The sequence below is a fragment of the Dasypus novemcinctus genome, chromosome 22, assembly GCF_030445035.2.
Source record: "Dasypus novemcinctus isolate mDasNov1 chromosome 22, mDasNov1.1.hap2, whole genome shotgun sequence".
NCBI lineage: Eukaryota > Metazoa > Chordata > Mammalia > Cingulata > Dasypodidae > Dasypus > Dasypus novemcinctus.
Window position 1 is genome coordinate 49976271 of NC_080694.1, and position 13991 is coordinate 49990261.

Here is a 13991-nt window from a genome sequence, read left to right on the forward strand (position 1 = left end):
TATTCTTGTCAGCAGCACTGGGAATGTGTGTCTCTTTTTGTTGTGTTATCTTGCATCAGCTCTCTGTGTGCGCCGCACCACTCCTCGGCAGGGTGTACTTTTTTTGTGTTGGGCAGGTCTCCTTACAGGGCACACTCCTTGCGTGTGGGGCTCCCCTAAGCGGGGGACACCCCTGGGTGGCACAGCACTCCTTGTGCACATCAGCGCTGCGCGTGGGGCCAGCTCATCACAGCAATCAGCAGGCCCTGGGTTTGAACCTTGGACCTCCCACGTGGTAGGTGGACACCCTATCCATTGGGCCAAATCCACTTCCCTACTCACGTTTCTATACTCTTCCCTCATTTCCTTAACAAACTAGGAGTCTAACTAAACCCGTATGTTCTTAAAATTCTTTTATGTAACATTGCCAAGAACCTAGAGGGAATCCCGTAACAGCAGGCTGTGTCTACAGCAGTGGAAAGCAAACTTCTAAGGCACAGGTTAGCTCCAGGATTAGGGCTTTTAAATCCGCACATCTCTTTCCTTCTTTTGCATTTGCAAATCTCTGCTACTGAACCACACCATCTTGCTCTCTCTTCCGGTTTAGCTGGGTTTTTAATTCCACGTCCCTTAAGGGGCCTCAGTGTATGTCTCATATATCACCTTCTCCAGTATAACTGCCGACGTCTGGTTAACTGGAGTAAGAGCAGACAGAAGCAACAGCCTCTGTGCCTGGAGACCAAAACGCCAGCCCTGGCTCCGCTAAGGAACAGGCAGTACTGACCCTTGGGCCCTCTTTCCGAAATCCTCTTCAGGCGCAGTTTCCCCAGGGACAGCCTGAGTCCACATGCCGTGGGATGACCCAGAGAGGCCTCGGACCTTGTACTTCCTGACTTAAAACCCTAGGGGAGAAGTCCCGGTCCAACACCCCGTAAGTCAGTGACCCTCAGAACCCGGTCCAGGGAAGGCCGGGCCACCTCCAGGCACGCCCGTCCCCGCGCCGCTCCGAAGGGGCGGGGTTTCCGCTTCCGGCGGCGGATTGTTGACGCCCGCGGCCGCTGCGGTGGCGACCGGGCCGTTGGGGAGGGGCCAGCGGGGGGAGGGGGGAGGGAGACGGCGCAGTGACAGGTACCGCGGCGGCGGCTGCTGAGGCGACGATGGCGGAGGGGCCGGAGGAAGCCCGAGGCCGCCCTCCGGGGCAGGACGACGGCGGAGGAGACCACGAGCCCGCCCCGTCCCCGAGAGGCCCTCCCGCCGCCACACGCCCCCGAGGCGGGCCGCCGGCCGAACCGCAGACCGCGGGCCGGCCCCCGGCCGCCGCTGCCGCCGCCCTGGCCGAGCCCCCGCGCGAGCCGGGGAAGCGCGAGGAGGCGGCGGCGGGCCCCGGCGCCGGGCCGCGGGAGGCGGCGGGCCGCGAGGGGCCCGAGGCGGCGGCGCGGGAGAGGCCGGCGCGCCTGAGCGCCCGCGAGTACTCGCGGCAGGTGCACGAGTGGCTGTGGCAGTCCTACTGCGGCTACCTCACCTGGCACAGCGGCCTGGCCGCCCTGCCCGCCTACTGCAGCCCCCAGCCGCCCCCGCCGGGCCCCCTCTCGGGCGCCGCGCCCCCCGCCCCGCCGGCCGCGGGGCCGCCCGCGCCGCCGCTGGGCTATTACAACCCCTTCTACTTCCTGAGCGCCGCGGCCGCGGGGCCGGACCCGGGGGCTGCCGCCGGCCTCGGCGCCGCCGCTCCGGCCGCCGGCCTGGGGCCGCGGGCTCCTCACGGGCCGGCAGCCGTCCGGGCCAGCCCGGCGGCGAGGGCGGGACCCGCTGCCTCTTCGCGGGCCGCGGGCGAGACGGGGCGGCAGGCAGGTGAGACGCGCCAGGTGGCGTCGGGCGGAGGCGGGGTCTGCGGGGAGCCACCCGGGGGGGTTCAGCTAAACACCCGCTGCCGCCACCCCTGGGAGTGCTTCTCCTCCTACGGGAGCTGTCGTTTGCCCAGGCCTTAAATCCCAGCGAGGCAACAGTTTCTTCATCTTTTAAACCTGCTGGTTGATTCCCTTACTCTTGAGACCAATAATTTGCACGTGTAAAGACGCCTCGGCTACCAGCATTTCCCCCGCATCCCAAGCTGGGTTAGCTTCTCAAGTCTGCATTTACCTTGCCCTCCGAAGCTTAACTCTCAGGTGGTGAACCCACCTTCCAGGGTGGCTTGACTGGTAGTGCTGGAAATAAGACGTGTGCCGCTTAGGGACAGTGGAATTGAAAGATTTACAGAAATACAGATGGAGTTGTGGACCTTTGATTGGGCCTTGGATTAATGATCGTGTATGTTGTCTTAATTGTTTACTTCTATATGGGAATTAGAATATTTCGAATTAGCTAGGTGGCTTTGTTATTTTTTACTCAGGCCACAGATATATGGGACAAGAACTAGTTGATACCTCAATCTGTGTCCCAGTTAGAATTTAGGAGGACAGATTGATAACCGTTTTGGCTTATTATAGAAAGCAAAACAAACTAAATGAATGGGGGTGGGGTGAGAAACACAGTGACCTATTTTATACCAGCTGTCCATACTTACCTTGATTTTTATTTTAAAAAGTTTTAATTTTTTTGTCATATGTTTGTGATCAAGTAGATTCTTATTTGAGTCCCTGGTGAAACGTACGGAGTACCCTAATTAACAAAAATGTCTGTGAAATCACTTTTTAAACATTAAGGTAGTGAAAGCAAATTCTAAATCGTTCAGAAAACAGTGAAGTAGTGTTGCTATATTTTGTTATCATGTACTCTTGATGGAATCAATACCAATAATTTTGTAAGGTTTATAAAGTTGTACCTTGACTTTAAGTTTCCCCATTCATCACCCATCTTGTGTTGTAAGGCCTGTGTGAAGTGATTTGTTTTCCTAATTTTTTTTTTTTAATGTAATTACAGGCAGAGAGTATGTGATTCCATCCTTGGCCCACAGATTTATGGCAGAGATGGTGGATTTCTTTATCCTCTTCTTTATAAAAGCAACCATTGTCTTAAGTATTATGCACCTCAGTGGAATAAAGTAAGTTAAGGGTTTTCAGAAAGGTTTTGATGTCTACTGTGTAAGAGATCTTGTTTTGCTAACTTCTATTCATGCCTCCAAGTGACTATATGGGTAATCAGTGTGCAGGTGTCATGGTATCTTTATAGAAGCTTTGTCAGATTTCTTTTTTCTTGTTGGTTTTAAATAACTACAGAGAGAAAAACTCTTAATAAAAGTTTTGTAAGACCAGTGGGAATCTCACCTATTTAAAGTTGGTAACAGGAGCCTCCAAGCCTGGCTTGATTTTATGTAGCTCTTGAGTTAGCATTATTCTTTTATGCCAGAAATTGATTTTCTTCTTCCTAACCTGTTAAGAGTAGAGTCCCTAGGCACGAAGGCTCACCATCTATATGGCACTTCCAGATGGGATTGCTTACTCTGGATATTGTTCAGTGTGAGTCCCACGTGACCTGCAAAGTGAGCTACTTATATTTGAATAATTCTCCTTTTAGATTAATAATTATAATAAATTTTTTATTTAATCTTAATACCACTTTGAGCTAAAGGCTGATATCTCCATTTTGCAGAGACTGAAAGTTAGGCTTACAGAAGCTACAAAGGTAGGAAGTGATAGTGTCAAGATACAAACAGATTAGTAAGAGTTTAAGGGCCCTTACCAGGAATCTGTGTTACTGTTGATTCCTCACTCTCCTACCTCCCCTCCCTGCCACACACTTCCTGGATTGGATTGTGTATTTGATTATACCAGTTCCCTTACTTTCAGTCTCCTGAGTAGCTTTCATCTCTTCACTGCCAGGCTGTTTTTCATCTTCATTGCTTCTCCCTAGTTCAGTCACTGTCATCTCTTGCATGGATTATAGCAAAAGCCGTCAAACTGGTTTCCCAGTCTATCTCCTGTTTTACCTAATCCAGTCTGTGACATCAAACCAAAGTGACCAAAAATTCTGGTTTATACTTCTTGCCTTAAAATGCTTCATTGGTTTCCCATTGCCTTCAGGATAAAATCTGAATTTTCTTCATATGGTTTACAGGTTTTTCATGCTCTTATTTCTTAATGTGACCTCTCACATTATTTGAATCATACCAGATTGCATTCAGTTTCCACAACACACCCTCTTGCTCTGAGACTTTTCTCTCTTGCTGTTCTGAGGGTTTTCTTCCCTCTTCTTAGTCTAATTTCTCCTCACCCTTCAGATCCCAGCTTAAATGTCATTTTTGGAAAGTGTTGCCTAGTTAAGTGCACTGGATTTGCCCTGAGGATCTGAGAGTGAATTCAGCTCATAGTGTTCTGTGGTTCCCTATCTTAGCCCTCATCCCAGTTTATTGTTGTTTTCCCTCCTAGGTTAGAATCTTCGTGAAAGCAGAGACTATGTTGAATTCACTCACTTTGAGAGTCCCAGGGCTAGTACAATGCCTGTTCATGATACTATTTGCTGAATAAGCTAATGAATATATTCTGAAACCAGATGGTTGGGACCATTTCTGAAGATTAGAATTTCAGTTAAAGTTATGATTCACACTAATGAAAAACAATTCAATGCAACTACTCCATTAACAAGTTTTTGTAACTCAAAATTATTATTTTGTGTAGGGATATCTCTAAGTTTGCTATGCATTATATAATAGAAGAAATAGATGAAGACACATCAATGGAAGACTTGCAGAAAATGATGGTTGTGGCTCTTATATACAGATTATTAGTTTGTTTCTATGAGGTAAGCTATTGATTTCAGCAAATGTTAATATTTAACAATCTAATTTTAGATGATCGGTTTAAGACATAACAAAAAAATGGATTTGTCAAATCTTTTTTTCTACTTTTCCCAGATTTTCTGATTAACATATATTAATGTTGAAAAAAAGATTTCCAAAGGGAGAGATTTTACAATTTCTTTGTAATATATTTGTCTTAGAAATTCAAAGAAAATTTTACATATAAATATCCTCCAACTCACAAACATATCATGGCCCAAAAATATATACTTAAGATGATTGTGGAACTCAAAACATGTTTTTCCATAGAAACAAATTGCTAAAAAAAATATAATGGGATGTCAAGAAATATTACAATAGACATCTTGTAAATCCTCTTGGAGGATATTAGAGAGCCCTGCTGAAATGTGGTAAAGGTTAACCTTTGAGTGGCTCAGTCATAGTATTCTATAAAATATGTACTATCTTTCAACTTGAAAATTTAAAAGATGAAATAGGATGACAGGAAAGTTTACATTTAGAGTTTATATAGATGAGCCAGTAAATTACTTTGAAATTATCCTTCTTTCTTTAGATAATTTGCATTTGGGGAGCAGGTGGAGCTACCCCAGGGAAGTTCCTGCTAGGGCTTCGAGTTGTGACATGTGATACGTCAGTGCTTATTGCACCAAGTCGGGTCTTAGTGATTCCGTCCTCAAATGTTAGCATTACAACGTAAGTTCTTTTCTTAGCTTAATCTACTGTATACTTATTAATGTAATCTAAACAAACTTATTAGGTGGTTACTATTTTCCCCTTTTTACAGAAGTGGAACTCAACTAGTAAGGTGATAAAGATGGATTTGAAATCAACTAGTCTAGATTTGCAATCCATAGTCTTTAACCATTGCACTTTTCTGTAACCTTTCAGCATATGAAAAGGCAGAAATCTAACACTAGGATAATTCTTCATTCTGATCTTTTGTTGAAAGCTTTTTAAAGCTTTCCTTGAAGGAAGAGAGCTGAACTGTGAAAATAACTTTAAAAACTCATACTTCATATAAGGTAAAAATGGGATTGTAGTAGCACATTCAGTTTAGAAGATGCTAGGAACACAGCAATAATGTGTAGTTATAAAAAAGGTAAGCAAAGGGAGTTTTCCTTTTCTTTTGGCAAACTACTAGAAAATACTCTAAACTCTTAGTTGACATTGCAAGACTTGTGTAGTACTGTCTTTCATGCAAAAGATCTAGACTTACAAAGAACCCAGCTGGTTTGTTCATGACATGCTATTTGAAAAGAATTCATATATATTAAAGGTAAACATTTCTGCCAACCCTAATCTGAATGTATGTTTTAAATACATGTTTTAAATTACCATATATCTACCTATGGTTGATGTACATTACAACTTGCCTGATATTTTTTGCTTTAATTTTTTAGGTCTACTATACGAGCTTTGATCAAGAATTTTTCTATTGCTTCTTTCTTCCCTGCTTTCATCACACTGCTGTTTTTTCAGCATAATCGAACAGCCTATGACATTGTAGCGGGAACCATTGTGGTTAAAAGAAATGGGGTCAGATGATGCCTAAAAAAGCTGTGAATTCCACACTCTGGAATAGTGACAAGACTAAATTATGTACCGAGGCCATCAGTGTCCCTGGGTTACATTAATTGATTTACAAATTAAAGCAGTGGCTCCAGTGTGATGCAGGTGACAATTCTGAAAGTATTGATTTTACTTGAATGCCAAAGAACTTTCCAGAAGAAAAATGGTACCTGTTAAATTCAAGTATTAAGATTTTTAGATCAAACAGAAGGCAAGTGGTTTCATAATCTACAATGGACAATATATACTTAATATCTAAAGCATTAGAATTTGCTGGAAGCATATTCAGCTTTGTAATCTCCAATGAAATTTCAAAAATGTATTTTAGTTTCCCAAAATGATGGAAAATGTCTAGTTTGTGTTTTGTAAACACCTATATAATTCATCTTTTAGTTAATATTCTTAAGGAAATTGTCTTTGTTTTTTGGCAGAGAGTAAGGAGGGTGGATAAATTTTATTTCATAATCCATTTAATGTTCCATCCCAGGAGGTGGTGATTTGAGCTGTAAGACAAAGGGGCAAGTGAGGCAAACCTAGCAGTTCCCTTACCTGAAGTTTTAAAATCTGGACTGCAGTTTACTTCGGGAATGATGTAACTTTACAATTGTTCTCAATGCTTAAACATGTATTTTGGGTCAAGTTTTGCATGATGATGAAAAGTATTAAGTCACATTGCTGTATTATCATTGATTTTTTTTTAAAGGGGGGGGGGAGTAAATTTTAACTGTAAATTTAACTGAAAATTCACAAGCAAGTGTTTTCAGTGCCCTAAATCAAACTATAGATATGTGGGGAACAATATCCCCAGTATGTGTACAGCATGAAGAAAGTGTTAGTGCTTTTCAGTGTTTGAATATGAGTGTAACTTCTCTTTATACACAGGATATTCACATACTTGTTTCCCATTATATTTCATAGTTCTATGACTACTGAAACATCAAGCAGTTAACCTTACTGTTTCATGATTAACTTTAGTAGTAGCCTGTGAAATATTTAGTTTTCCTATTATAAACTCTTTCCTTTAAAACAAGGTAGAGGGAGTAGGTATAGCTCAGTGGTTAGTGCCTGCTTCCTTCCCATGTACAAGGTCCTGAGTTCAATCTCTGGTACCTCCTAAAAGGAAAAAAAAAAGGCAGAGTATCATTTCCAGACATTATTCTAAGTTCATTTGGTTTATAGGCCAAAAACTTACATTAGGCCTCCTAGGGATGACGTTTTGGGGGAAATTTGTTAAAGTAATACTTTGTATATTGTCTATTGTTATTTTAATTTATTTTCCATTGAAACAAAATTGTGGGTTTTATGTGTGTATTTACTTTTGTTAGATATCCTACTTTCCACTATTCATAGTTTTATTTGGTTCTTAGGTTCTTTTCTCCAGCTCTGATATTTAAAAAAACAAACACTAAACTGTATTGGACAGTTCATAATTAAATTGTTTAAGGGGTCAATCTAAGCTTTGTTCTTGGTCTTAAATCTAATTGCAAATGCAAGATGCATCTTTATTATCACTGTATCAAATTTTAAAGTGTTTCTTTGACATTTAAAAATGTGAAAAATGATATTCACATTTGATGTTTATAGAAACTTTAACCATATCCTTATTACCTTTTTATTGTAAAATTTCATAAACCACGTTTTTAAAAATAATTTTATATTAAATTTAACTCCATAGATTATTAAGTGTGTCAAAGTACTAAATGGATCATTCACTTGTGGCCTCTGGGAAGATTATAAAGTCTTTTACAGTTAAAAAAAAAATTAGAAACTAAGAAAGCTACACAAATTTGGCATATATTAGCATGGGTGCAATACACTACTTTTAATGACGGGAATTGAACTCCATGACTAAAGGACATCTTTAGTTTATAATTCCCTTTCAGATAAATGAATGGTTCACCATTTAGGACGTTTTTATTTATGCAGTAAAACAAAAGCAAACAAGTAGACCAATTTAATTTGTTATGTAGTACACATTTGCTATTCATGAGTCATTCAGATTAATATCTGTGTAGGTTCATTTAGAGCAATTGAGTTTTAACACTATAAAATATATAAATGTCTGTCTTTCCAACAAAATCCAAGTCTGTTTCTATTTGTCAATTTAACACTTTGATAAAGAGGATTTGATTTCTGGAGTTGGAAAAAATGACAATGGGAGAAAGAGAAACCAGGCCTTGGTGCCAATTTTTTTTTTTCCTCAGGGTAGGGGGAGGGATTTCCTTTCTTCTTTTCAAAATGCTTTTCTTTTTAATGTATTCCATGAATATAATTACTAATGCTCTGTGTCAAAGTATAATTCTCATGCTGAAAGCTCTAGCCTAAAAAGGCAAAAGAAAGTTGTCTTCATAGTATAAGCATAGCATCACTTTTACAAGATAAGTAATAAAGGAACAACATTTAGGAGTCAAGCTGAGCAAGAATACTATTTCAGTGAACATGTGCTACATTAAAACCTGTACATGTGACCACGGAATTGGCAGTCAGCCTAGGCATCAGGCGCTGGGTGACCTGTGCACCTTGAGAAAAGATTGGCGACAGAACTAAATAATGTTCATACTGGAGCCAGAGCTGCACCTAGGTTGGTGAGTGAAGGGCTTGTGAGCCTTACTTTTAAGACAACTCTGTAGAAACAAAACCCTGTAACTTTTGGACAAACTCTTCACTGGCCAGTATTATAAAAAAATATTGCCCAAGTGATACCGGTTCAGTAGCTACTTCTTTCTACTTAAATATTTACCTTCCAATTTCACCCAAATATCTAGGATTGGCAAGGAGGAAAGTATATTTGAGAACCACTTTGTCCCATCTATAAAACCATGAGTCTTAATTGTTTTTTTATTTCAACTGACAGTAAAAATTGTTTTAACTCATACTTAAAAGATTTGTTTTCTTCAGTGACTTATTTGGGTTGTTACTTACATATTAGCATTTCTAGTAACAGGAAAGTAGAAAGGAGTTGAAAATTAGATAACTTGCTACTTGGAAGTAAAGGTGAAAAGTGGATAGGGGTAGTAAAATTCCTCATTCTACCTTGTCCCCATTAAAAGACTAAATTAGGTGTTTCTTTTGAAGAATATGCCTAAGTAACAGCAGTATTCCTAAAACCTGACAGCTTGAAAAAAATGTCAATTCAGCTACTTGCCATTTCACACACACCCTTCCCCTAATACCAAAGGCCAAATCTTTAGAACACATGCTTGCCTGGGTATGTCTGTCCTTGCCATTCATTATAGTATGGATTGACCCACAAAACAGTATCTCATGGCCAGCATATAAATAAAATCCAGCATTCTATTTTTAATAATTTGTATGTCACCAATTTGTATTCTTTGTTTCAATAAATATTTGGTCAGCAATGTATTTGTGTTTCACCTATTTCTTTGAGAATATTTGCTCCTATTAGCTTTGCCCTAGACATCTGCCTAGTCTGAAGACCTTGCTGCCAAATACTTTTCCTAGCATTCTCCGCTTCCAGGTGTTTATGTGATGGTCACTTTGGCTACAGCAGTGAATTAGAGTACTTTTCAAAATAGAGGTCTATCAAAAATCACCCACTTTTAGCGATTGTTTTAGCAAGTACACCCCTAAGTTACCAACAGATGAATAAGCTTAATGTTAACTAATCCTGCCCCCTTTCCTTGGAGTTGTTAACCATCACTACCACAGTGTAAGTTACCTTTCCCATGAGGAAATTAAAATTCTCATAGCTTAGTGACTGAGCTGGGCAACTTAAACCTAGTTCTGACCTTAAAAAGGACATGATACAGGATAACATGATACAAAAAATAATAGGTCCTCAAGAGCAAATATAAAGGATAAACTTTTTAATTTTTCTCTCCCCTCCCCCCCATCTGCTGTGTCCATTTGCTGTGTGTTCTGTGTCAGCGGCACCAGGAATCTGTCTCTGTTGCGTCATCTTGCTGCGTCAGCTCTCCGTGTGTGCGGCATCATTCCTGAGCAGGCTGCACTTGTTTCGCACTGGGTGGCTCTCCTTATGAGGCGTGCTCCTTGCACGTGGGGCTCCCGTGTGCGGGGGACACCCATGCCATGGCACAGCACTCCTGCACCATCAGCACTGGGCATGGGTCAGCTCCATGCGGGTCAGGAGGCTCTGGGTTTGAACCCTGGACCTCCCATACGGTAGGCGGATGCTCTATCAGTTGAGCCAAATTTGCTTCCTTAAAAGGATAAACTTAAGGGTAGCAAGAATATGGCCTTTATTTTTTGCTACCCCTAGCTTTTTTTAAAAAAGTTTATCCCTTTTCCCCCTCATCCCCCATTGTTTGGGGTCATTGTCTGCTCCCTCAGTCCACTTGCTATGTGTTCTCTCTCCGCTTGTCTTCTCTTTAGGAGGAACTGGGAACTGAACCCAGGACCTACCATGTGGAAGAGAGACGCTTAATCACCTGAGCCACCTCAGCTCCCTGGTTTGTGTCTGTCTTTCCCCTCTGTGTCTCTTTCATTGTGTCATCTTGTTGCATCAGTTCACCTCCAGGAGATACCGGGAACCAAACCTGGGACCTCCCATGTGGTAGGGAGAAGCCCAATCACTTGAGCCACATCTGCTTACTTACCCTCAGAAACGTAAAACATTTTAGGATTACAGTGGTTTTTAAGATACTACAAGGAAATGAAGGTTCTGACTGACATGGACATATAGTTGGTGCATGGAGCTACACTTACCAACTTCCCCTTGTGTTTAGTTTTGCTATACCAAATTTGTCAATTTCCATTAAATACACAAAACTAAGCTCTGAAATTTCCAAAGAGTTTCTTGCTTTAAGCAGGCCCACTGCCCAGAAAATGACATACTAATACTCTGGGAACACACATTCTTCTCAGGAAAAACCGGGAAATCAAGTCTAATGATAAATTATTAAAACTGATTCAACACTTTTCTCTCAAACTATTAAATCCTAAATTATGCACACAGGCAATTTCAGGAGAAAAATATAACAAATGTCAAACAGCTTAAAGACATTTTCACTTGTCTGAATTGTACTTTTCATTAATGCCTGGCATTAGTAATTACTCAAAACAACCTAATACTAGTAGAACGCAGATCTGTGGACTCTACTCATCTAGTGATATAGATCTAGTGATCAGGATCTGTGGACTCTACCCAGATCTAGGACCTCTGGTTATGAGGTCCTGGAATATGCATTTGCTACACTCAAGTAATAATGTACACATTCAAGTGTAGATCAGGGTGCTGACCACTGGCCAACCAACCAATTTAGACAAGCATACTTGATTATTCAGCCAAACCTGCATATGGATTATCCTCCGTTGAGAAAATATCTTCCATTAAAAACAATTCCTTATGGACCCCGCATAAGAAGTAGGCCTTTTATTGTTTTTCTACCACCATATTTCCCCCTTCTTCCATGAATAGCCCCTAGTTTTCATTTATGGAATAAGCATATAACCCAAGACAGCCTTTGAAGCCACAGGGAATGGATCAGAATTGGGTCTATAACCTGAACCAGTCCAATAAAGAGAAAACCTCCTCTGGGCTTCAGGACAGACAGCTGTGAGGCTGGCGGTGCCCCCATGAGTTAGTCTAGAGCTGCCATATGCAGCCTGAGAATGAAGCTAAACAGTGGAAAGCAGTTGAGATGGAGAAAAAGATTTTTACAGACTTTTTAGCTTGGTGGCCAAAGGATTCATTTTTAAGCTAAGTCAGTTTCTGGTCACTCAAAGTGCTAAATGAAAGGAAGCTTATTATATATCCAGAGTATTTTTAAAATCAAAGCCTATTACAGCTATCAATATAAGCTGAGAGAGAGTGACTAAGAACCGATCCTCAGTTTTGTTAGGGTGTTGCCTTCTCGACATGAAGTAAAAACAAAGGACATCTGATTTAGATTCCAATCACCAAAAGCTGAGCAAATTAAAAGTGAACACAAAATAACTGTACAAATTCAAGAATAAAATTATCAAATGCTCTTCCAAGAGCTCTCTTTATGGGCCATATTTTAAAAACCTAGTAAAAAAAATAGAGTAAAATAATCCAAAGAAATTGTACAAAAAGACCACTGAAGAAGTTTTGTAAGCTGCTTTGTGGCATTTTATATACATAAGAACTCATTCAATAAACGCTGTCCAGTCCCCTATCAAGAAAGATACAAATATAAACAAATGATTGCCTATGTTTATTTTCAACTTTAAAAACATGTATATAAATTTATGTGGAAGTTAGGCATGATTCCCAGCACCAAATAAGAAGCAGGGTACCTTCCATATGTCACAAATTCAGACACCTTCCTGTTCAATCCAGGTGTTGTCTCTATCACGTACATTTATCCTACTGAAATCTATTTCCTAATTGACCATTGTTAACTTTTATAAAAAGTCCCCTCTTATTAATACTGTGTACGTGTCTTCATTGAGTTAAAACTACAAGAGTATTTCTTAATTTTTTATTGATGGCATTTATCCCATAGTTTAACATGTTAATTATACTGTAATAAACATGGCTTTAATATTAAACTTTTCCTTATTATCCAAAGTCACCACAGTCCATTTCAGTAAATATAAAAATATATGCTTAATACTTTGTACAATACTGGTTTTTGGTCCAAACAAAACTGGATCAGAAAAGCCAATAAATTCACTTTAAGAATCCCCAATTTTTTTTAAAGATTTCCAAATGGATTTAGGCAACTTTGAATAATGGGATTTACATAATAAAATCTGAGACAAGACTAAACAAACAACAACAAAAAAAAACGCTAACAAAATTAAAATTTCAAGTTCACAGATTTATGTTATGCCAAAAAAGTACAGAAACAAAATTGTATTTACACAAGTTTCATAATAAAATAATGAAAAAGGCAAGACAGGTGATAGTCATAAGAATGAAAATATAGAAATAGCATATAATTATTAAATGGAGAACTAGATAGATCTAACAAGTCCTTAGCATGGACTAGTTTTTTAATCAGGCTTCCTCTATCAGAAAATTTTAGTGCACAAAACACCCAACTCACTCACTTCACACATACACCAGCACTAACAGCATAGAAATCATTCATTTCAACATCCTCTAATCTATACAGAATTCCTCAGATATAATTACAATTTCAAAGCGTTCCATAAACGCTTATCAACGCACTTTGAGTGGTGCAGACGAAGAGGTTCTATACAAAGCCATTCAGGTTCAGGCTCGAGTCCTGGGTATAGCAAGACCAGGCCAAATCAGTGAATATCTTGCTGGATCATAAAATATTTTTGCTGAAGAGTCAGTCATCATCAGTCTAGCATTTTTGGGGTTTTTTTTTTTTTAAGGGGCTGGGGTGGGGTTGAGAGATTTCTATAAAGAGTTAAGGAGGAAAATTCCAAAATTAAAGATGTCCTTAGGCAGATCTGACTTCAGATAACCCGAGCACATAGTACAATGCAGTATCTGAAAGCAGGGCACCAGCTGTTGTTAATAAAACTATTGTGTATAACACCATTGTGACCTTTATTTCCTGCGTCTAACAGCAGTCTTTATCTTGCGACCAGAAACTGAAGTTCCAGAAGAAGAAAACATGTTTTTCCCATTTGACCTGTGAAAAGTAAAAACTTTATGTCACAGGATGCTCAGAGGTTACAATCATTATAAACCATAAGTGTGACTGACAACAAGGAAAAAAAAATCAAATCATCTCCTGTTATAACTAAGTCACAAACTCACAAAAAT

General features: G+C 40.2%; 2 protein-coding genes across 8 annotated transcripts in view; one reads left to right on the forward strand and one right to left on the reverse strand.

Annotated features, from left to right (window-relative positions):
* The first annotated feature begins 1040 nt into the window (after positions 1-1040).
* On the forward strand, positions 1041-9664 carry FAM8A1 (family with sequence similarity 8 member A1). The gene is made up of 5 exons (XM_023586436.3): positions 1041-1827; positions 2896-3016; positions 4590-4713; positions 5286-5425; positions 6133-9664. The coding sequence occupies exons 1-5, from the start codon at positions 1137-1139 to the stop codon at positions 6275-6277; spliced, it is 1221 nt and encodes a 406-aa protein (XP_023442204.2). The 5' UTR covers positions 1041-1136; the 3' UTR covers positions 6278-9664.
* Positions 9665-12712: 3048 nt separating this feature from the next.
* NUP153 (nucleoporin 153) overlaps positions 12713-13991 on the reverse strand; it is a 68116-nt gene continuing 66837 nt past the window's right edge. For all 7 annotated transcript variants that reach the window (XM_071210986.1, XM_004484787.5, XM_004484788.5 and 4 more), the window contains one exon: positions 12713-13857. In XM_071210986.1, coding sequence (XP_071067087.1) covers positions 13773-13857 — 85 coding nt within the window. In that variant the 3' untranslated portion in view covers positions 12713-13772. The remainder of the gene's footprint in view (positions 13858-13991) is intronic.